General features: G+C 35.6%; 2 protein-coding genes across 2 annotated transcripts; one reads left to right on the top strand and one right to left on the bottom strand.

Moving 5' to 3' along the window:
* Positions 1-7,234: 7,234 nt before the first annotated feature.
* Positions 7,235-8,320, bottom strand: LOC138871670 (uncharacterized). The gene is made up of 3 exons (XM_070149565.1): positions 8,129-8,320; positions 7,533-8,051; positions 7,235-7,420 (listed from the first exon to the last, which is right to left on the bottom strand). The coding sequence occupies exons 1-3, from the start codon at positions 8,318-8,320 to the stop codon at positions 7,235-7,237; spliced, it is 897 nt and encodes a 298-aa protein (XP_070005666.1).
* Positions 8,321-15,748: 7,428 nt separating this feature from the next.
* Positions 15,749-16,275, top strand: LOC138871669 (uncharacterized). Its single transcript, XM_070149564.1, has 2 exons — positions 15,749-15,755; positions 15,860-16,275. The coding sequence occupies exons 1-2, from the start codon at positions 15,749-15,751 to the stop codon at positions 16,273-16,275; spliced, it is 423 nt and encodes a 140-aa protein (XP_070005665.1).
* Positions 16,276-23,470: the final 7,195 nt, after the last annotated feature.

Here is a 23,470-nt window from a genome sequence, read left to right as displayed (position 1 = left end):
TAAATATAAAGGTGACGTGTCAAGACATGTAGACTGGTCAAATGGTCAAAGAATTACAACTAGCCAAGAGGCACGAGTTGCAACAGATACGAACAAATGGCAGAGGAAGAGGCACGAGCAGTTATTCAAATAACTCAGCGCCCGTACCTATCTAAGTCATTTATGTCCGAGAATCAAAAGGAATGAATCTGACAATAGAAAAGAGTGCAGATACGACATTTAATATGCATTAAATGTTGAATACGTTAAAGAATTTGTATTGAATGTAATGATTATGTAACGTAGCATTAAATGTCTTTAATTACTCATAATAGCCTCATTATGATTTGGGCAAAACGTATATCTCCAAGATATCTATAAAAGGGAGATATCTGATCAATTGTAGAGACACGAAACACTATTGGAATAAATTTTGGTTTACTTGTTTTTCTCTTGATTACTCTCTTGCTACCTAAATTACTTCCTTTTATACATTCTTTTGATTATTAGTAACCCGTGTTCTTCTAAATTCTAGCTTTGACTAAAATTTTATTTTTTTGTTAAATAAATTGGTTCTGTTACCGGGAAACTAATAATCTATTTTGTTTTCACTTAACTTTCCTTGTTGCATAAATTATGTCGAACAACAATGACAACACTCAAGGAAACCAAGAGAACCAACAAAATCAGGGAGATCCACAGAATATTAACACTCAAGTTCCTACTCCACGAGACTCTCCACGACAATCTCGTGAGGGTACTCCTGATGGGTCTCAAATAAACGAGCATGCTCAATTTGAAAATGTTGAAGCTGTTGATGAAGCTTTGCAGAAATTAATTGCTGCTTAGGTCAACAAAGCTGTTGAGGCACTTGTTAACCAGTTACCTATTGCAACACCCACACCTACTCCAAATAGTAACACTTTGGAAAACCCTCGTTCCGAGCTAGTTAACTCAGGCAGCGGTGGAACTCCCAGTGAATGACATGAGAGAGAAACAAGTAATGTAATTAATTCTGATTTAAATAATTTAGTACTAACCTTGCAGAAACAGCTCAAGGAGCAAAGTGAGCGCGTAGAGCAGATACCGGGGGTGCCGTCCATAATCAAAGGGGTAGATATGGATAGATATTCGCAACAACCCTGGAAGCCAAGTGCTGCTCCACTCCCAATTCCAAAAAGTTCAAAATGCCTGATATTCCAAAATATGATGGAACAACAGACCCACGAGATCACGTGACTGCATTCACAACGGGCATAAAAGGCAACGATTTGACTAAGCAGGAGATTGAATCAGTATTAGTCAAAAAATTTGGTAAAACGCTCACCAAAGGAGCGCTAACATGGTATTCTCTTTTACCCGAAAATTCTATAAATTCTTTTACTGAGCTTGCAGATTCTTTCATCAAAGCACTCGGGAGCTCAAAAAGTAGAGAAAAAATGGAGGATATTTTCAAAATCAAGAAAGGGGACTCAGAACTGCTTAGAGAATTCGTGGACAGATTTCAACGTGAAAGAATGACATTGCCACGTGTACCTAACAACTGGGAAACTATAGCTTTCACAAGTAATTTGAATGAGAAAAGCTCGGAAGCTACGAGGAGACTCAAGGAAAGCCTTTGAGAATTCCCAGCTACAACGTGGAATGATGTTTATAACAGGTATAGCACGAAGCTGAGGATTGAGAAAGATACTGTTCCACAATTTCGAAAAGAATAAAAGGTAAGTTCGAGACGTGCGGAGATCGAAAAAAGATCCAATAAAAATAGGTACGAGCCTTACATGGGACCTGCGGGAAAGGACTCACGGTCAAAGCAGGATAATCAAAGGTACGATCACAGATCAAGAAATAGAGAATCAGGTTCTTCATCAAGATTCAGGAACGAGCGAAACAACTATGAGTCACGAGATGATGATAGAAATTTAAAAGCGAGATTCGGTGGTTACAACTTCAACGTCAGCACCTCCGAGCTCGTAGCTGTTTTGAGAAGCATATGAGATAAAGTTTGATGGCCAAAGGAAATGAGATCGAATCCAAACAGGTGCAACCCCGACCATTGGTGTGAGTTTCATAATGACTACGGACATAAAACAGCAGATTATAGATTTTTACAAAGTGAAGTTGATCATTTATTAAAACAAGGATATCTTACTGAGTTGTTCAGTGAGAAAAGCAAGCAAGCTTACATGAAGAACATGCAGGAGCCTCCAAAACTACCTTCTCCCAAAAGAACTGTCAATGTTATAAGTGGGGGTGAAGACGTCAATGGTATATCATATACTGCACCTAACAAAATTTCCAAAGTAACAATTACCCAAGGGAAATGGGTGCGGCATGTTTTAGAGGAAGACAACATTACATTCAATGACGCAGATACAGATGGCGTATTAACCCCTCATAACGACGCACTAATAATATCTTTAATTGTATATGATCCTAATGTGAAATGAGTTTTGATTGATCCAGGTAGTTCCGTGAACATTATTTTGCTAAGAGTATTACGTGAGATGCAAGCTGAAGATAAAGTGATAGCAAAGGCGCATACTCTATCTGGATTTGATAATTCTAGTGTCCTCACAAAAGGAGAGGTAACACTCATCACATTCGCTGAAGGAGTCGTCAAAGATACAAAGTTCCAGGTGGTAGATATGGAGATGGATTACAACATGATTCTTGGGAGACCGTGGATCCATGAAATGGATGTTGTTCCTTCAACCTTGCATCAAGTTATTAAATTTTCATCGCCATGGGGAATCTGTCAAATTCGTGGAGATCAACATACAACCAGGGCTATCAACTCTGTTACAGATACAAGCACGAGAAATGAAGGTAAATAGCAATCACAGAAGGCAGTTGAAGACACCACAACAAAAACCTCAACTGAACAAGGGCAAACAGATGTAGATTCAAGGCCTGATACCATTCAAGAACCGGAAGAGAATGAAAATATCAAAATAACAATAGAGGAATTAGAGTTTGTCGTGTTATTTGCTTAATGACCTGATAAAAAAGTCTATGTTGGATCCAATCTTAGCCAAGGTATGAGAGGTAAGTTAATTGAATTTTTGAAAACTAACGTGGACTGCTTTGCTTGGTCCTACTCTGGCATGACAGGAATACCACCTGAGGTGATGACTCATAAACTAAATGAAGATCCATCATACCCTCGTGTCAAGCAAAAGAAAATAAAGAAAGGAACTTTCAAGAATCAGGTGATTCAAGAAGAAGTCCAAAAATTGCTAAAAATTGGTTCCATTCGTGAGGTAAAGTATCCTAACTGGTTAGCTAACACTGTTGTCGTTCCAAAGAAGAACGGTAAGTGGAGGGTTTGTGTAGATTACACAGACCTTAATAAAGTCTGCCCTAAAGATTCTTTTCCACTACCACACATAGATCAATTGATTGATGCAACTGCAGGTCACGAACTATTAAGTTTTTTAGATGCATATTCAGGTTATAATCAGATTAAAATGGATCTGGGAGATGAAGAAAAAACTTCATTCATAACAGACAAGGGGACTAACTTTTATAAAGTAATGCCCTTTGGTCTAAAGAATGCAGGTGCAACGTATTAGAGGTTAGTTACCAAAATGTTTCAAGAGCATTTAGGAAAGACTATGGAGGTATATATAGATGATATGCCTGTTAAAACTCAGTATTCAAAAGATCACATATCACACTTATCTGACACATTTTTAATTTTGCGCAAATTTAATATGAAGTTAAATCCCAAAAAATGTGCATTTGGCGTTGCATCAGATAAGTTTTTTGGTTTTCTTGTTTCTAACCGTGGTATTGAAGTGAATCCTGCAAAGATTAAGGCCATTGAAGAAATCCGTAATATACTTTCAAATAAGAAAGAAGTTCAAAGATTAACAGGGAGAATTGCAGCCTTGGGAAGATTCATTTCTAATCATCAGAGAAGTGTTTTAAATTCTTCTCAGCCCTTAAGAAGCAGGATCATTTTGAATGGAATGAGGAATGTCAACAGGCACTCAAGAATTTGAAAACGTACTTATCAAATCCACATTTGCTGGCAAAACCAAAGGTTGGGGAAAAACTACTCATTTACATTGCTGTTTCGGAAGTTGCGGTAAGCGCTATCTTGGTCCGAGAAGAACAAGGTAAACAATCCCCTATCTATTATGTTAGTAAATCTTTGTTAGATGCGGAGACACGGTATCCTCAGTTAGAAAACTTGCACTTGCATTAATCATGCCATCTAGAAAGTTAGGACCTTACTTTCAGTGTCATCCTATCGCTGTAGTAACTGCCTACCCTTTACGTAATATATTACATAAGCATGAGTTATCAGGTAGGTTAGCTAAGTGGGCAATAGAGTTAAGTGAATACGAAATCACATACCAACCTAGAACTGCTATAAAATCACAAGTGTTAGCTGATTTCGTGGCTGATTTTTAGCCAGGAGATGCAATTAGAAGCAGAAAAAGAATTGCAGGTATTCAATGGAGCAAACCTGGGAACTTGGACTTTATTCACTGATGGCTCATCTAATGTAAAAGGTGCAGGTTTAGGGATTGTCTTGGTACCACCAACAGGTGAAACCATTCGACAAGCTATTAAATGTTACTCCATAACTAACAATGAAGCGGAGTATGAGTCTGTGATTGCAGGTCTAGAATTGGCACGAGAGCTTGGCATAAATCAGATTATAATCAAGAATGATTCGCAACTTGTGGTTAATCAAATGATGGGGACTTATACAGCTAGGGAAGCAAGGATGCAACAATACTTAGAAAAGGTACGGGAACTGATAAAGCAATTTCAAACCTGAAAAGTTATACAAATACCAAGGGATGAAAATGTTGAAGCGGACGCCCTAGCTAATCTCGCATCTGCAACTGATGTGGCAAGCGATGCAAACGCCTTAGTTATACATTTATTTTATTCAGTTCTCGATCCTGATAAGAATGAGGTAAATTTTAATAATTTAACTTGGGATTGGAGGAACGAGATTGTTGCTTTTTTGCAGTATGGTACCATCCCTGATGATAAGAAAAAAGCTCATGCGCTTCGAAAGAAGGCTGCTCGGTACTGGTTAAAGCAAGGCAATTTATATCTTAAAATGTTTGGTGGTCCCTTAGCAAGATGCCTCAGACCTTCGCAAACGGAGTATGTAATGAAAGAAATATACGAGGGACATTGCGGGAATCACGCAAAAGGAGGTCATTGGTAAGAACCTTAATTAGGGTAGGTTATTACTGGTCTAAAATGGAAGAAGAAGCAGAAAGTTTCGTGGCCAAATATGATAAATGTCAAAGGTACGGTAACAATATGCATAGACCTGCAGAGTTATTACATCCGGTCATTGCGCCATGGCCATTTATGAAATATGGAATGTATATCGTGGGTCCATTACTACAAGTAAAAAGACAAGTAAAGTTTCTGCTTGTACTCACTAATTATTTTACTAAATGGGTGGAGGCAGGAACATTTAAACAGGTGCGAGAAAAGGAAGTCAAAGATTTTATTTGGCGGAATATCATATGACGATTTGGTGTACCAAAGGAGATCGTGTGTGATAATGGCCCTCAATTTATTGGAGCTCAAATCACGGAATTCTTTCAAAGTTGGCAAATTAAAAGGATTACGTCTACACTTTATCATCCGGTGGGTAATGGGCAAGCAGAATCAACGAACAATGTTATTATTAATAATTTAAAGAAACGATTAGAGGAATCAAAAGGTAATCGGCCTGAAGTGTTACCTGGTGTTTTATGGGCATATCATACAACTGCAAAAACAAGTACATGAGAAACACTATTTTCATTGGTTTATGGAGCTGAGGCTTTAATTCCAGTTGAGATAGGGGAACCAAGTACACGGTTCATACAGGCAACATAAGAATCAAATGATGAGGAGATGCGGGTCAATCTAGATTTACTCGAGGGGAGGAGAGAAGCTGCATTAATAAGAATGGCAGTACAAAAGCAAGTCATAGAACGATATTACAACCTAAAAGCACGCCTCAGATTCTTCAAAGTGGGGGACTTCGTGCTTAAAAAGGTTTTTCAATCTACAAAGGCAGCTAACGCGGGTAAATTAAGTCCAACATGGGAAGGACCCTATAGAGTTTGTGATATTACAGGAAAGGGAGCATATGAACTGGAGACGATGGATGGCAAGATACTACCTTCACATTGGAATGTTGTTCATTTGAAGAGATACTATTTCTAAGGAATACCCATGGTCAGGTATCACCATTTTAAATTTAATTTTTGAATTGTTAAAATTTTACTAACGATTTTAGATGATAGACAAAAAGCTAACTCGTACTGAATGATGAGTCACGACATGTAAGGCACACGTAATAACCTAAAATTCCTGGCCTAGGGTTACAATTATTCTGATAGAAATTCAAACGGGTTAAGCAGTCTTTATCTATAATCGCACATCCGAGTCTGGTATGTTTTTCCTTTTCAGAAAAAGGACCAAATGAGAGAAACTATCAAGTTCTTGAGGCTTCATACTTCAACACTCAAACACTTGGGGGACTACATAATATACACAGACATGTGTATAAAGAAGGCAAAGAAGATTGAGGAAAAATCAAGCCTAAAAGAGTCAAGTGCAGAGTAAAAGTCACAAAGTCACGAGATGGAACCATGAGCTAAGGCCAAAGAAAAACCTCACTATAGTTAGGGTAAAGGCTATGTACTAAAACGGGTTATAAGAAAAAAACCCGTGTCTATTATTCTTCTTTTGTAAAAATCTGTTACAAGAAAAACAGTTACGAGAATGTTATAGATGTAATTCAAATACATGTAAAGTATTATTCAAAACTTGTCAAAGTTATTTCAAAGAAATATGTGTGTTCCTATTTATTTTATCGTATAATAACACCATTATGAAGTTGAGACGTCTTCTTCATTAAGTGTTGAAATATAAAAGGGTCCTCTTTTATAAAACTCATGTTTAAATTAGTTAGTCATGAGATTAACAGAAGCATTTTCGAAAAACAAAAATGCAAATTATTCTATAAGTCCTTAAAAATAAAGGCAAGAATAAAGCAGACACAAGTTTAAGATAATAACATGAAAAACTTCTTAATACTTAAAAACTGAAGACTAAGTATGAACTTAGTCATAAAACTATGAAATTGTTTATACAAATTGCCCCATAAAAGACTTTGGGACTTGCGTTTCCAAAGCCAACCCTCAAACGAAGCTAAGGGTTTGATTACAATTTTCCAAAATAAAAACAAAAACAAAATCATTCAAATGATTAAAACTGGTCACTGAGAAGTTTGTGAAACTGAAACAGGAGCATCAATAGCAGCGAGCTCAATTTGGGCAGGTGCATCAACAGATGCGGTTTCAACTTTGCTTGCAGCAACAGGCTCGATTGGGCTTGAAAGAGTTGGGATACCCGTATCACCTTCAACATTCATGAGAGCTTCAACCACGGGAGAAGGGAAGTCCTGAGTTTACTGAGCTTTTTCAATGGTTTCATTGATCTTAGCTAACTCCGACTCCAGGTTGAAGTTTTCTTGGCCAGCTTCAATTAGCGTATCACGACGTGAATTCAAAAACCTCAATAGCCGATTTTTCTTCAAGGATCTCATAATCCTTTTTCCAATCAGCAATCTCATTCTTTAACTCTTCATTTTCAGCCAAGGCGGAGTTATAAGAAGCTTGAGGAGAGGCATGGGAGCTTTCTAAAGCACGCACCTTATCAGCAGAGACTCGAAGGTCTTCTTGTGCTTGAGTTAAGCTTTGCATGAGCTCCCCAGTGTAAACTTCTCTTTTACTCAAAAGAGCCTTCAACTCTCTGTTCTCTTCACTGGCCTTAGATAGTTGCTCTGAGAAAGAGGATTCGAGACGTTCTTTTTCTTTTTCTACTTGGCTTGAAGAAGCTTTTACAACCGCTAACTCTGAAGTTAAAGCCCGCACCTGCTGCTTTAAGGTACTCTTGCTCTCTTGTAAATCTTCCATATCAATTTGTGCACTCTCAAATTGTTTCTTCCAATTGATCGCCTTCAATTGAGAATCATGTGCTACCTTCTCTAAGAGGGGGATTATGTTCATCATTTTTGTGCCGATAAGATTGGCCTAAAAAAAGGAAGGGAAATAAGAATCCCAAAGATAAAAATATTTTACAAAGTAAAGAAGGAAGAGAAGGAAAATACCTTTAAAGTGGCATGCACGACATCATTCATTAGAGTCAGGGAACTATGGCTCTCCAGCTTTACTTTTTCAATTAGGCCAATTAAAGGCTCCAGCCATACATCTGCCTGACCTAACTTCCTCAAAAGGCTGCTATGAGTAGGAACTTCAATAGTTACCCTCCTCATAGCGGCACTTCTACTTGAAGAGCCCATTTCCGTATGATGAACGATAGGACGGGAAATTGTCAAATGAGGAACAGTAGAAGAAGGAACAAAAACAACTGGGGATGGTAAGGAAGGAATCACAGGCACGGGAGTTGAAAAAGAAGATAAGGGTATTTCATCTAAAATAGGCCCTAAACTTTCACTACCAAAACCACTGATGAAAAGTTGATCATAGACTCACGGGTATCCTGAGGAGTGACGTTAACGTCAGGAATTATTACTGGGGTTTCAATAGGTTCGGTAAGAGAAATAGAAAGACGAGGGGAAACTTCAGCTTCGTCATCAGAGACGATGCGTCTCCTAGCTCGTGGCCTCGTCACCAGGGAGCCCCCATCTTCCTCTTCTTCAGAGTCTTCCTCTTCAACAGCTTTCCTTTTCGCAGAAAAAGAACCCAAGACTATTTCTCGGGCTCTTTCTAAAGAGATATGGGTCCCCAAAGGAGTACGGTTTCCCGAAGAGACACGACAAGCCGCAACTGCTTCAGCAGTAACTCCTCGAATAGCAAATCCTGATAAAAAGAAGGATGGGATTTAGAGCAATAAGGAAAATATGTATATGTATGTATATATATATATATATATATGCGTGAAAGATGAAATAAAAACTCTTACCATGAGTTTTTACTTTCCAATCGTAACGGTTAGAAAGTGTTCTCCAAGACCTACCATCTATTGGTGCGGTCTTCAGCAATTTATCTACCCAACCACGGAAATTGGGAATATCCTCCACAACCCCCATGGTTGCTAAAAAAAGGGAAAAATTAGAGAAGTTGATAAACTTGAAGAAAAAAGGCACGAGAAGGATAAAAGACTTACGTGCAAAATTCCACTTCTCAGGGAAGGGAACGTTATCCTCACCCACTAAGCCAACAGTGGGGGCAGCAACAAATCGGACATACTAGCCACGGTCCTTGTCATCTTCAGGGCTCACCAAAACCCTTTTACTCCTGGCCACTAGGGTAAAAACGCCATTACGGAAAAGCCGAGGGGAGTAAAGATGAATCAGGTGAGGGAAAGTAAAGGAAACGTCAGCCATATTGGTTAAATGCCTCAAACAGGCAACAACCCTCCATATGATTGGGCCAAATAGATATTAAAGAAATGGTAAAATTCAAGAATGACTGGGTCAATAGCTGGTTTGAACCCTAAAGTGAAAGGGTATGTATAAACAAAAGAGAACCCAACCAAATAAGAAGTAATTCTCTGATTTGGATTAGGGATAATAATGGGAAAATCATTACTCCAATGGCAGTCTTTGCGAACTACAGGAGTCAAAACTTCTGTAATTTGAGTGGGGTAAGCATCAACACGATCTAAAGCGGAAACCTGATTTCTAATAGATTCCCTATCATGGTAAAAAGATAGTTCTGTAGGGACTATCTCCTCTACTAAAGGCTCACATAATGGTTCAGAAGGTTCTTTACCCCTAGAAGAAGATTTGTGAGAAAGGGAACCTCTGGTTCTAGAAGAAGGACCAAAACTAGGAGAAGGTATAGACGAACCACCACCACGAGTAGACCCTAAGCTACGAAGCCTACCTCCCCTTATATGCCTAATGGGGGAATTGGGGAAGGTATCAACAATGGTAACTCTCCTAGGGTTAGGGTTTGGTGAAGACATGGCGAAGAAGAATAATGTGAGGAAGAAGTGAACTGAGATTTGAGGAATTAAGTGTTCAATAAGCTTTATGTGGTAAAAGACAAGGAAAGAAGTTATATTAATAAGCAACCCCCAAAGATAAAAGTGCGGTAATGGAATGACCATAATAATGATAACTGGCACTTCGTGAATAGTGGAGCCGTAAAAAAGCCTTGAAAAGGGCTGCAAAACTGCAGAACCAATGGAAAAATGACACGTGTACGAATCATTAAATGAAAGCAACAATTGAAGCATCAATTTTGTCATAGCATTAATGGTGACAAAAATTCTCTTTTAATGAAATCCACTTCCCAAATATTCAACTAATGAATAAATGGAAAGTGGGGGGAGTATCTGTATTGGGAAAAATTGTATTTAAATATAAAGGTGACGTGTCGAGATATGTAGACTGGTCAAATGGTCAAAGAATTACAACTAGCCAAGAGGCACGAGTTGCAACAGATACGAACAAATGGCATAGAAAGAGGCATGGGCAGTTATTCAAATAACTCAGCGTCCGTACCTATCTAAGTCATTTATGTCCGAGAATCAAAATGAATGAATCTGACAATAGAAAAGAGCGCAAATACGGCATTTAATAGGCATTAAATGTGGAATACGTTAAAGAATTCGTATTGAATGTAATGATTATGTAACGTAGCATTCAATGTCTTTAATTACTCATAATAGCCTCGTTATGATTTAGGCAAAACGTATATCTCCAAGATATCTATAAAAGGGAGATCTAAGATCAATTGTAGGGACACGAAACACTATTGGAATAAACTTTGGTTTACTTGTTTTTCTCTTGATTACTCTCTTGCTACCTAAATTACTTCCTTTTATACATTCTTTTGATTATCAGTAACCCGTGTTCTTCTAAATTCTAGCTTTGACTAAAATTTCATTTTTTGGTTAAACACAACCAACCTTCTAAATTGCTTTTCGTCTACCTTCTCACATCCATCATCTACTTGCAACTTTTCATTAGTGCACATTTCTAATGACCCGGCCGGTCGTTTTATGAGTTACTACTCTATTTCTCCCATTTCTGCTTCTTATTGCTTTGTTTATCGGTTCTATGTGTGATCGGGTTGGTTGGCTCGAGTTCGGAAAGGTTTTGGTAAGGTTTGAGACACTTAGTCTCTTTTGAGAAAACTTAAGTTGGAAAAGTCAACCAGATGTTGACTTATATGTTATAGGGCTCGAATGTGATTTGGGACTTAGGAGCGTGATCGAAATGTGTTTTGGAGGTCCGGAGTTGATTTAGGCTTGAATTGGTGAAATTGGAATTTTGGCGTTTTCTGGTTGATAGGTGAGATTTTGATATAGGGGACGGAATGGAATTTCGGAAGTTGCAATAGGTTCATTGTGTCATTTGGGAGGTATGTGCAAAATTTCAGGTCATTCGGACGTGGTTTGGTAGACATTTTGATCAAAAGCGTAATTCAAAAGATTTTGGGAACCTTAGGCTTGAATCCAATGTGTTTTGGTTGATCCGATGTTGTTTGAGGTGTTTTGAAGATTGGTACAAGTTTGGATGGTGGTATGTGACTTGTTTGTGCTTTTGGTTGAGGTCCTGGGGGCCTCGGGGTGATTTCAGATGGTTGGCGGAAGGTTTGAATTGGGTTGTAACAACTGAAGTTTTTCCCATTGTTGTCATAACCGCACCTGCGGCTAGGGGACCGTAGGTGCGGTCTCACAGAAACGAGTTTGGAGCCACAGATGCGGCAAAGGAAGGCATTAGCGGGAACCGCAGAAGCGGTTGAGGTGGCACACCTGCGATATCGCAGGTGCGGGAATTGCTTTGCAGATACGACGCTTGGGATTTAAGTGGTGACCGCAGAAGCGGTTGTACAGGAGCGAGATATGGATTGCAGGTGCGAAATGCCTGGCCAGAAGGTATAAAAGAATTCCTTCGCGATTTTTGAGTTGTTCTTTACCATTTCAAGTCGGTTTTGGAGCTTTTTGGGAGATTTTGAAGAGGTATTCAAGGGATAACGTCTGGAGGTAAGATTTTTGAACCTAATAATCAATCCTAAGGCATTATTTCACTGATTTGGCCTAAGATTAATGGAAATTAAGGGTTAAAAATTGGGGATTAGGGCTTTGAGGGGCCATTTGTGGTCGGATTTTGGAACTTTTGATATGTATGAACTCGTGGGGAGATAAGGAATCTATTGATGTAAATTTTATCGAATCCCGAGATGTGGTCCCGGGGGTCAGGTTTTGGTTAATTTTGGAATTTATGTTGTAAATTAATTATTTTTGCAGGGGCTTCGTTCCCTTAGCATATTTTGATGTTGTGATTCTGATTTTGGATAGATTCGACGCGAATTAAGGCTGATTCGAGGGGCAAAGGCGTAGCAGGCTAGAGTTTTGATCGGATTGAGGTGAGTAATAATTTTAAATATTGTCCTGAGGGTGTGAAACCACGGATTACACATCGTTGTGCTATGTTAAAGTGACGCACACGCTAGATGACGAGCGTGGAGTCCTGCACTGTTGGGGATCGAGACTTAGTCCATCCCGAATGACTATTTTATTGCATATTTGATTGAAAATTGTTTGTTATCATCATGTTTTGGGGTGAATGCCATATTTGGGCCTCGTGCAAACTATTTGGACCCTTAGGGGATTTTTACTGATATTTCCTCACTGTTTTGATTTTATATCTGTAATCAGTCATGCTACATTATACTGTTTTCATAACTCAGCCATGTTTACTCTATTTTAACACTTTAAATGATATTTTGGGCTGAGCATCATGTTTTACTGTTGTCCGAGTGGCTTATGAGATTCTGATTGAATAAGGCCGAGGGCTTGTGTTGTGAGGATACTTTGGGTCGGGCTGCATGCCGCAACAGTGATATAGTGATTATGATTATGAGGCCGAGGGCCTGAATTGCACACCACGAGGTGGCTTAATATGAGGCCGAGAGCCTAATGATTATGCCACGAGATGACTTGATATTGTGCTTGGGCCATAAGGGGCCCCTCCCGGAGTCTGTACACCCTCAGTGAGCGTGGGTACCTATTGTGGTATGAGATATAGCCCGAGGGACTGGTGTTGTTCTATGTTATTGCCCGAGGGGCTGGTTCTGTTGGTATTGTGCCCGACGGGAGGTTTTTATGTGTTTATCTTTTCTAGTTGCCTGTCATTTACTTGTTTAACTGTTAAAAAGGTATATTAAAGAAGCTTAAACTGAACTATGGTGTTTTCATGAGCTTTCACTGTTTTATTGCACTTTATTGGTTTTACTCTGCCTCTTTATAGCATGTTGTTGTGTTTTTACGTGATTTATTATCGCTCAGTCTTCATTTATTAGTATTACTCACTGAATTGGAGTACTCACTTTACTCCTTGCACCTTGTGTGCAGATTCAGGTGCTTCAGGTCCTGCTAGCAAGGGTTGATAGCTTCCAGCAGATTTTTGGAGTCCACTAGGTAGTTGCTCGGCGTTCGCAACCCAGTGTTTCTCCCTCTTATCATTATTTCTTTCTCGTGTACTAGATTTTGTAATAGACTGTGTAGTCTCTTTTCTGTATTTCTAGACTTATGTTAGATGCTCATGACTGGTGACACCCCGATGTCGGGCTGTGTTTGTTTTCCGCAGTTGATGTATTTCACTTTATTATGGGATTTATCATTATTAATGACTTAATTACGAATTATTATCTGTTAATTTAATTGGATGTTGTGTCGGCTGATCTTGTCTTCACGAGAAGCATCATCACGATCGGGTATGGGTTTAGGGTCGTGACAACATTGGAGTTGCAATTGGCTTGCAATCAGCCATGTTGAACCTCTTTAATAACTCTATACTTCTGCCGATTGATAAAAATTCCTTCTTCAAGTTTCTCTCTTCAATTCCAAGGAAATACTTCATTAGCCTCAAATATGTCATCTCAAATTCTTCTTTCATTGAAACTTTAAACTCCTCAAGAAGACTAATTGAGTTCCCTGTATAGATTATATCATCCACATATAAGCAAATGTATATAAAACTAATTTCCTATCTTCTTTGTATATAAAGTAGGCTCATGCATGCTTTTGACATAACCATTTTGTTCATACAATGCTCAACAATTCGTTTATACCAAGCTCTTGTAGCTTGCTTCCACCAAAACTGTGTCGTTTTCAATTTATAAACCATACGTTCACTACCTTCATTCTCAAAGCCAACAGGTTGCTCCACATAGATATCCTCTTCAAGTATTCCATTTAAAAATGTAGTTTTCACACCAAGTTTATACAACTTCCATCCTTTTGTTGCAGTTATATTGATGAGAGTTACTACTGTTTCAAATCGTGCAACTGGAGCAAAAGTTTCAAAAATATCAATACCTTGAAATTGAGCATGCCCTTTATCCAGCAAACATGTTTTGTGCTTGTGGATACTCCCATCTAGATTCATCTTTGTCTTGAAAATCCACTTCAGCCAATTTTTTTTTCCTAGTGGCAACTCAGTTAGCTCCTAAGTTAGTTTTCTCTCTATGGCTTCAATTTCGGCTTCCATGGCTTGCACCCACTTTTCTTCTTGTTTCGCTTCTTCATATGTTACAGGTTCTCCAGCAAACAAAACTTGGGTTGATGCATAAATATCTACCAAACTTCTCATCCTTATTTTTTTTTCTTGTTCAAGAAGGCCATTTTTTCTTGTTTCACCTGTCTCTACAATGCTTATACTCCAATCCCAAGTATTATTTTTTTTTCAAAAATAATATCTCTATTGATAGGTTACAAGTACTTTGGTCATAAATATTTTGCTTTATGTTTTGATGATCTAGCAAACTTACTATCCAGAATCAGATAAGGAACATGTTACACATTCACAAGACCTTAGGATCACAAGGTTCTAGGTTGGGATTCAGCGTGGGTAATGATTCAACTCTTTAGAGTGGAAGGAACAGCTGAGGGAACAAGTCCCTACCAATTCCCGAGAAGACTATGCGAAGTCAACTCTCTAATTGGAAAGTTGTTGCATGCACATGCTACAATGCAGGAACAATGCTGCAGTCAACTTTTCAGGGAAGACTTTTTACCTACCTTGCTTACATCATTATAAGTGATGTCACACATGTATATATATAATCAAGGAAGGTAAACATATTCACTTGAACTTTTTAGAAGCTCATTTACGTGACTATCCAGCAAGAAAGTTTCAAGTGCTTCAAGAACAAAGAACAAATCAACTGCGGACCAGTTCCCACATCAAGTCATTATATGTCCTTAGTAGAGTTGTAACTTTGTAATAGTTCTTCAATTGTAATTCCTATCTAGCTTGTTTAGAAGCATTCTATAGGAACCCCTTTGTAAACCTTAAACCTGAGTGTTTGAGTCTTGGCTAGAGTTAGTCATGTTGTAAAGTCTTTGTAATAGAGTTATTACAAAGTGGCTTGTAATAGAGTATTACAAGTTAGTGAGGGACTAAGAGGTTAATTCCTAGGTTGCATAGGTTGTAATCTAAAAGTTGCTCAGTAGTGAAGTTGAAATCCTACAAGGGTAGGTCGTGGTTTTTAATCCCGTTAAGCTGAGAATTTTCCATGTAAAACTCCTCTTGTCATTTATTTACTGCCCCGTATGTATGTGTATTGTTGAATCTGATAGAGAACCTGGTTCTCTATAGAATTTGGTGGACCCTTATATTCTATCAATTGGTATCAGAGCAGGTTTTTTCTATCAGGTTAACACCTAAAAAGGATCCTCATGGTTGCTCCTCCAAACTTCGAAGAAGGCCAGTTTACTTATAGGCCTCCAAGGTTCAACGAGTAATATTATGGATGGTAGAAAACGAGGATGCACGACTTCATCATGGCTGAAGATTCTGAGCTATGAGATGTTATATGTGATGGGGCCTTTGTCCCTACCAAGAACCTTGGTGAATCAGGTGTAGTCATCCCCAAGACCAAGAAGGAATTCAATGACGCTGACAGAAAGGCCATAAAAAAGAACTTTTGTGCCAAGAAAATTCTTGTTTGTGGCATTGGTCCTGATGAATATAACAGGATATCAGCATGTCAATCAGTAAAAAAGACCTGGGAGGCTCTTCAGACAGATCGCAAGGGAACAACACAGGTGAAGCAATCCAAGATTGATATGCTCACAACTGAATATGAGCTCTTCAGAATGAAAGGTGATGAATTCATCCAAGATATGCATACTCGATTCACTTCCATCATCAATGAGCTTCACTCTCTTGGTGAAAGTATTCCTAGAAATATGCTTGTTAGAAATATCCTTAGTATACTGCCCAATTCTTGGGAAAGCAAAGTTAACGCCATTGCAGAGGCTAAGGACTTATAGACACTGACCATAGATGAACTTGTTGGAAACCTGAAAACTTATGAAATAAAGAAGAAGAAGGACAATGAAAGAAGAAAGCCCAAGAGGGAAAAGAACATGGTCCTCAAGACGGACAACAATGAATCAAGTGGTAAAAACAAGGACATGGCTACTTGACAAGAAGATTCTAGAAGACAGTTCGCAGGAATGGAGGCATTCCAAAAAAAGGAAAGTTCTAGCAAGCCAAGAAATTATGACCTCTGTCATAAATGTGGCAAGCCAGGACACTTCATCAAGGATTGCTCCCTCCTAAAGCAAGATCAGTACAATAACAACTTTGATAAAGCAGTAAAGAGGAACCAGGTTCCTGACAAACGCTACAAGAGGAAAAATGATGATGACAATGTTGTGAAGCAAGCTCTTGCTGCATGGGGAGACTCCTCCGGCGAATCTGAAGAAGAAAACAACCATGGTGGTAGTTCAATGATGGTAGTGGAAAATGAAACAACTGAGTATGATTCAATCTCTGCTTTAATGGCTCAATCTGATGACGATGAAGATGACGACAGCAATGAGGTAAACTTTCTGGATGTTCAGAGAAATATGAAATCTTACTCTCCTAAAAAGCTCATGTTATTAGCAAATGTGCTAATTGATGCATACCATAGTCTTATCAATGATAAAGATGCATTGCCTATGGAACTAGGAGAAGTTGAACAAACCAGAGATGATTTAGTAGTCGTTGTAGTCGATTTGAAAGAAACAATAGAGAACCTGAAAAAAAAAAATGCCTTAGAAGAGAAAATTGTTGGTATAGAACATGAAATAGATGATCTAATGGTTGTTGTGGTGGACTTAAAAGAAACCATTGAGTGTGCAAGTAAAGAAAAAGAAACCTTGACTGAGAGAGTTGCTATCATTGAGCAAGAAAGAGATGACCTAGTAGTGGTGATAGTAGACTTGAAAGAAACAACTGAGGAATTTAAAATAGTAAATAGGCATATAAACTTTGAAAAGGGGAAGGAAGTTGCAAGTGAGGCATACATTAAGCTTGAAAATGAGTTAAATTCGGTGAAGACTAGTTTGTGTGCTGAGCTTGAGAAAAACAAACAATTTTAGGAAGAACTAGGGAGGGTAAAGAGTGACCTTGAAAAATCGCTTAAGTGGACCTGGTTCTTTGATGCTATCACTACCATGTACACCAACAGTGTGAGAAATAGGCAGGGGATTGGGTTTCAAAGGGAAAAGATTCCCTACAACCCTCATGGCAAGTATGCTACTGTAACCAACAATTGGTTATGTACCCACTGTGGTAACAATAGGCACCTCAAGGAAAAATGCATGGCCAGGGTTCAGCCAAATCAGAAAAATAAAGTCTTTGATTGTCACACCTCTTTTTTTCCTCACGCAATCCTATTATGAGGTTGAGTTAGAAGAGTTTTTTCAATTGAAATGACGTTTTGAAAAGGGATTATTTATTATTTAGAGTCGCCACTTGGAATTGAATTTTGGTGTTCCAAGTCACCTTTTATTTGAATCCCTTAACAAAAGGAATGTGTGACTTCTAATTTATGGTCTACGAAAACAGAATACTGAGTTAGGAATTCTGTTGACCGAGAGGAAGGTGTGAGGCACCCATCGAGTCTCGTGGTTCTAGCACGGTCGCTTTATTGACTCATGTCCGGCTTAAATCAATTTTGGTTATTCCTGTATTTTATTAATTATGACTTGTCTATTACCACTTCTCTTAATTTATTATATTTTATTAATTATTCTTATCTAGATGAGGTATGCACACAATGTATTCCTTTGAAGGTAGATGTTAAATCAAGGTACAGAATGTACACATGGTTAAAATATAATTATTTTAAAATTTAAAGGCATCGAGACGCGAGAATGCGCACATGACCCTTTTATTACTTAAGCATATCAATCCAAGGTTCGGGTATAAACACATGGGATAATAGTGTATTTAAAATATTTAATTATTTTATCTCTTTTAGATCCGAGACATTTATTTATGTGTTTTTTTCTTTTACTTATCGCTATGAGTCTTGAGTTAATTCGTAACTCATCTCGCTTTCTCATTATTATTTTTACCACTTTTGAATTATCTATATCTATATTATATTAAAAGGAGAGTAGTATGCATTATGGTTAAGCCAAGTGGCAAGTTAAAATGAAGTCATTTGGCAATTATAGGACAACATTAGTTATTAAAAATTATAAATAGAAACATAATTAAGAGAAGTAGTTTAGTGAATCTTATACATAATCTAAATATATCTTAGACAAATCTAATCTCTCTCTCTCTCTCTCTCGATATATATATATATATATATATATATATTGATTCACTCATAGATTTTATTCTAAATTAGCTAGAAATATGGAGGTAAAAAATTAATTAAAAAACTATAACTGAAAAAAAATAAAAATATTGAAAAACGTAAATTGAGATAACCGATGACTATTTATACTTTGAAGTAAGTTAAAATATAAAATAAAACTAAAATTTACTTATGATATTAAAGATTTATTCACTTCAAAAATTAAAAAATTCAAGCAGTAAAATAAGATCTTATATAAAGTATACAGTTATTTATAAGATAAGAAAAAACTTACATATTTATATCTTCTCTCTCTCTCTCTCTATCTATCTATCTATATATATATATATATATATATATATATATATATATATATATTATATTAAAAGGAAGGTAGTGAGGCATGACATTAAGCCAAGTGGCATATTTAGAAAATATCACTTAGCATTTTTAATACATAATCTAAATAGATTTTTAGACAAATTTAATAAGGATTAAAACAACTTAGATTTGATCAAATTTAATTTATGGTAGAAATCAATTAAAATTGACTCATATTCTTATAGTAAATAAATTTTGATAGCTTTCCAAATATAATTATTCACTAACCACTTGATCTGTTTTCTTTCATTTCGTAATTTTATTATTTTTAGAAATAGTACATAGAGAAATAAAATGATGATGAAAATATTATCATTAGATATAATGTTTTCAAATAAATAAGAAATTAACTTTTATGATTAATACTAAAATGAGTGTGATAGAAATAGATATTAAATTAAACAACCTAATGAAAGCCACATAACAATATAATAACATTATGTATTGAATAATAGAATAGCAAAAATAAGAAATAAATAGAGAGAAATTAACAAAACTTTCATCATAAAGAAAATGATAAAACTTATTTAAATTTGAGATGAGAAAGTTATTATTTATCTATTATGATAAGAAAGATCATATTGTGGATAATACCATGCAACTTATGTCTAATAGATAAAATAAGAATTTAAAAATATTTAAAATAAATTAGAAATAGGGTGAGAATATTTATGCTAAGAATTAGTTTAGAAAGTAAAATAAAATACTTAAAAATACTATTGATAAATTTAAATAACTTAAGAATTCAAGAATTTTTTTAGAAATAAAATAGATATTTATTTTAAGATTACAAAATTTCTAGATTATCTATATTATATTAAAGGATAGTAATGGATAATTATACTAAATAAAGTGGCACCAAAAATTAAAGTCTTACTAGATATATAATTAAAAGTTAAAAAATATAAAATAAATATCTAACATAAGTAATTTTATTAATTAATTAAAAGTCATATTTTGTATCTTGAAACTAAAAGAGAATTTTTTTATTGCATGTAATACAAAAAATAAATATAAGAAAACTTAATAAATTTGGAATATAATAATCAAAGAACTTATATATTAATATTTTATACTAATCAAAGTTACAACTTAAAGTCAAATATGATATTATTTTGATTACTGGTAAAATATTAATTAAAATTTTTTTAGTAGGGAAGAGACGGTATAAAGGAAAAAATAGATATAATGTGAGAATATTTATACTTTAAATTAATTTAAAATAAAATAAAGAAAATAATTGAATTATATTCAAAAATATTATTGATAGATTTAAATAGTAAAATAGTTTTGAGTAAGAGGATAAAAGCGTAAAATATATTAAATTGCAAGAGTAAAAAATAATATTATAATTATTAAAAGGATAATAAGTAAAATATTAAGTCAATTAGTAAGCCGAAAAAATCACTTGAAAGTATAATAATATTAAATAATAAATAATATAATAATTATAAGCAAAGAATAAAAAAATTGTGTAAAATTTAAAAGAATAAGACTTATTTAAGCTTAAGATAAAAAATAAACTAATACTGAGAATTTTATTAAAATAATATAATTTAATATGTTCGAAGGAGACAAATCACCACATGACATAGTTAGTAATTTTCAATATTGATAATGAAACGAAATTACAACAACAACAACAACCCAGTGTAATCCCACAAGTGGGGTCTGGGGAGGGTAATATGTACGCAGACCTTACCTCTACCCGAGGGGCAGAGAGGCTGTTTCCAGGAGACCCTCGACTCAAATTAGCCTATTGGATTATATAAATATAGAAAAAGAAAACAGGTTATCAACTATGAGATTTGCGAAATGGTTTCATGTCTAGCTTTTAAATTAATATCTAATGATTATCAATAAATTTTATCTAGAAGGTTTATATTTTAAAGTTATTTATACATAATTCAAATATTCCAAATCACAACCCGACATGATTTGTATTCGCGTATCGCGTGGGTACTAATACTAGTTATATTAAAAGGAGAGTAGTGAAGCATGTGGTTAAGCCAAGTGGCAATCTAAAAAGAAGCCACTTGGCAATTTTAAGACAACATTAATAATTAGAAATTATAAATGGAAACATAATTAATGGAAGTATTTTAATAAATTTTATACATAATCTAAATAGATATTAGACAAATCTGATCTATATATCTATATTTATATATACATATTTATAACTAATGAAAATCCACCGCTAATTGATCAAGCTTTATAATTAATGGAAATCCACTACTAATCTGAGCTTTAATTTGTTGGATTCTATTCGTATAACATTACTAAAAGTTATTAATTGGTATTTTTTTGGTATCTAATTAATAATTGGATTTTTTTAAATTGCATAAAGTATCACCGAATTGTATAACTAAGTAGTACTAAATATCTTTTTCTTTTTTGTTTTTAGATTCTTTATAATTTTGTATTTAGAGAATGTTTTGTGTATAACTAAATAAGCTTTGTATCTAATCTTATTTGGGTACAATATACATTACTGTAGGTATGTTTAAATAAATATTTGTGTATAATTCAGTTATGGTCGGTATCCCTTTTTGAGAAAAAATCAATTAAATTTTTGTTTTGTATCTTATTTTAAGTTGAAACTGTTGGATGGTTCGTTATACGTATCTTTAAAAGAAAAATACATGAAATGAGATTGTATGTTATGAAGAGTTTTGTAGTTGGACCAAACGATATGAAATTTAAGATCAACAAGCATAAATTGAAACTGGCGTTTTCTCATAAGACGGGTGTGGTTGAAATTAATGTTCTGCAGTTTAGTTTGAATATCATCAATTTTAAACCTTTGTGAGCATTTGATAAATCAACTTGATGTTGATAAGAATGAACTATTCGATAGTTGTTTTATCTTTCACTATTTCGTCTACAAGGTGTTGATCACACAAATGGCAGATGGAGCAGAATCGAAAAAGAAGAAAATCAATCCTACTTTTGCGTGATATAACGAATGGTCAGTTCTAAACAGGTAATCATTTTTCACTATAATTGTGCATATATAACTTACCTAAATTGATTATTGTTCATATACAATTTTCCAATCGAGATAGAAGAGGGCGTCTTTTAAGTATTGGTGTCAATGAAATAAGGATACAAAAAAATGTGATAAGCTCAAACATGTTAGTTAATACAACTGCATTGACAACATAGCGACTATAAAATAGGGAAGGTTGATCCATAATTGCAAAGTGAATTTGCACTCATTGATATGTATTTTAAATGTGGATAATTGAAGGAAGCTGAAATTTATCTCAATAACTCCACGAGAATAGTAACATACTGGTATTTAGTTAATTACTCATATATCTCGAATGCTTATGAGAACTGAGATTTTTTTGCAGTATTTCGTACGTTTTTAATCTTTTCTCACTTTTTTTCTCCTATACGTGTGTATTCTAGATAATGAGCATACAATGATGAATCAAAGTTAAAGTATAGTATATTAAGTAATAAACTTAAAGTCCAAGATCTGCTAAAAAAATATATAAACATATTTAAGAAAATTGATCAAGGACATGTAGAAGATGAAAAATTAAAGAGATCATTAAACTGATGTTGCTCACAGGCTTCATATGAAGCAAAATTTATAACACCATTATTTATTATGGAACATTTCTATCAAACAAATTGTATAGTATCATTATTTTTCATAGAATATCTATTAGGACGGCGGAATAAATTTTTTACTGGAGTCTCAAAATATATTTAATGTTTGATTGTAAAGATGATATCAACACTAACAAATTAAAATATACATTGTAGATCGTTCTTTTTAATTCTCCGCGCATCGCACGTGTACTAATACTAGTTGGCTATTAAAAGAGTTTGAGTTAGTTAGCTAATTGTGATGACCCAACCCGTCGTCTCATGAGAACCGCTTCATTTTTCCCATTTTATGCTTCTTCATGTTTCGTTATCGGTATTCGGTGTGTTAGAGTTAAATCGGATTGGTTTTGATAGGAAATGAGACACTTAGTCTCTTTAAGGAAGGCTTATTTTGGAAAAGTCAACCGGATGTTGACTATTGAGTTAGAGGGCTTGAATGTGATTTTCGGTGCGGTTAGCTTCGGGAGATGATTTGTGACTTAGGAGTGTGACCAGAAGTAATTTTGGAGGTCTGGTGTAGAATTAGGCTTGAATTGGCGAAGTTAGTATTTTGGCGACTTCCGGTTGATAAGTGAGATTTTGAACCGAGGGCCGGAATGGAATTCCGAGAGTTGTTGTAGCTCCGTTAAGTGATTTGGGATATGTGTGCAAAATTTCATGTCATTCGGACGTGATTTGGTCGGATTTTTGATCGAATGCGTGTTTTAGAAGTTTTAGAAGAACTTAGGCTCGAACTTGAGGTAATTTGATGGTTTTTGGTGTTGTTGAAGTGTTTTGATGATTGGAACGAGGTCGAAAAAAGTTTTAGGATGTGTTGGTACTTTTGGTAGAGGTCCCGGGGGCCTCGGGTGTGTTTCGGGTGAGTTTTGAGCAACTACGGA

This window comes from Nicotiana sylvestris, chromosome 6 (assembly GCF_000393655.2).
Source record: "Nicotiana sylvestris chromosome 6, ASM39365v2, whole genome shotgun sequence".
Lineage (NCBI taxonomy): Eukaryota > Viridiplantae > Streptophyta > Magnoliopsida > Solanales > Solanaceae > Nicotiana > Nicotiana sylvestris.
Note: the sequence above shows the minus strand (reverse complement) of the source record. Positions and strands in the feature narration are given on the sequence as shown.

Excerpts from the sequence above, each read along its gene's own strand:
- LOC138871670 (XM_070149565.1), bottom strand. The coding sequence starts at position 8,320 with ATGGGCTCTTCAAGTAGAAGTGCCGCTATGAGGAGGGTAACTATTGAA. Across the intron at positions 8,052-8,128 it reads TCGTGCATGCCACTTTAAAG|GCCAATCTTATCGGCACAAA; the intron begins GTATTTTCCTTC and ends TCCTTTTTTTAG. Across the intron at positions 7,421-7,532 it reads AAGAAAAATCGGCTATTGAG|GACTTCCCTTCTCCCGTGGT; the intron begins GTTTTTGAATTC and ends CAGTAAACTCAG.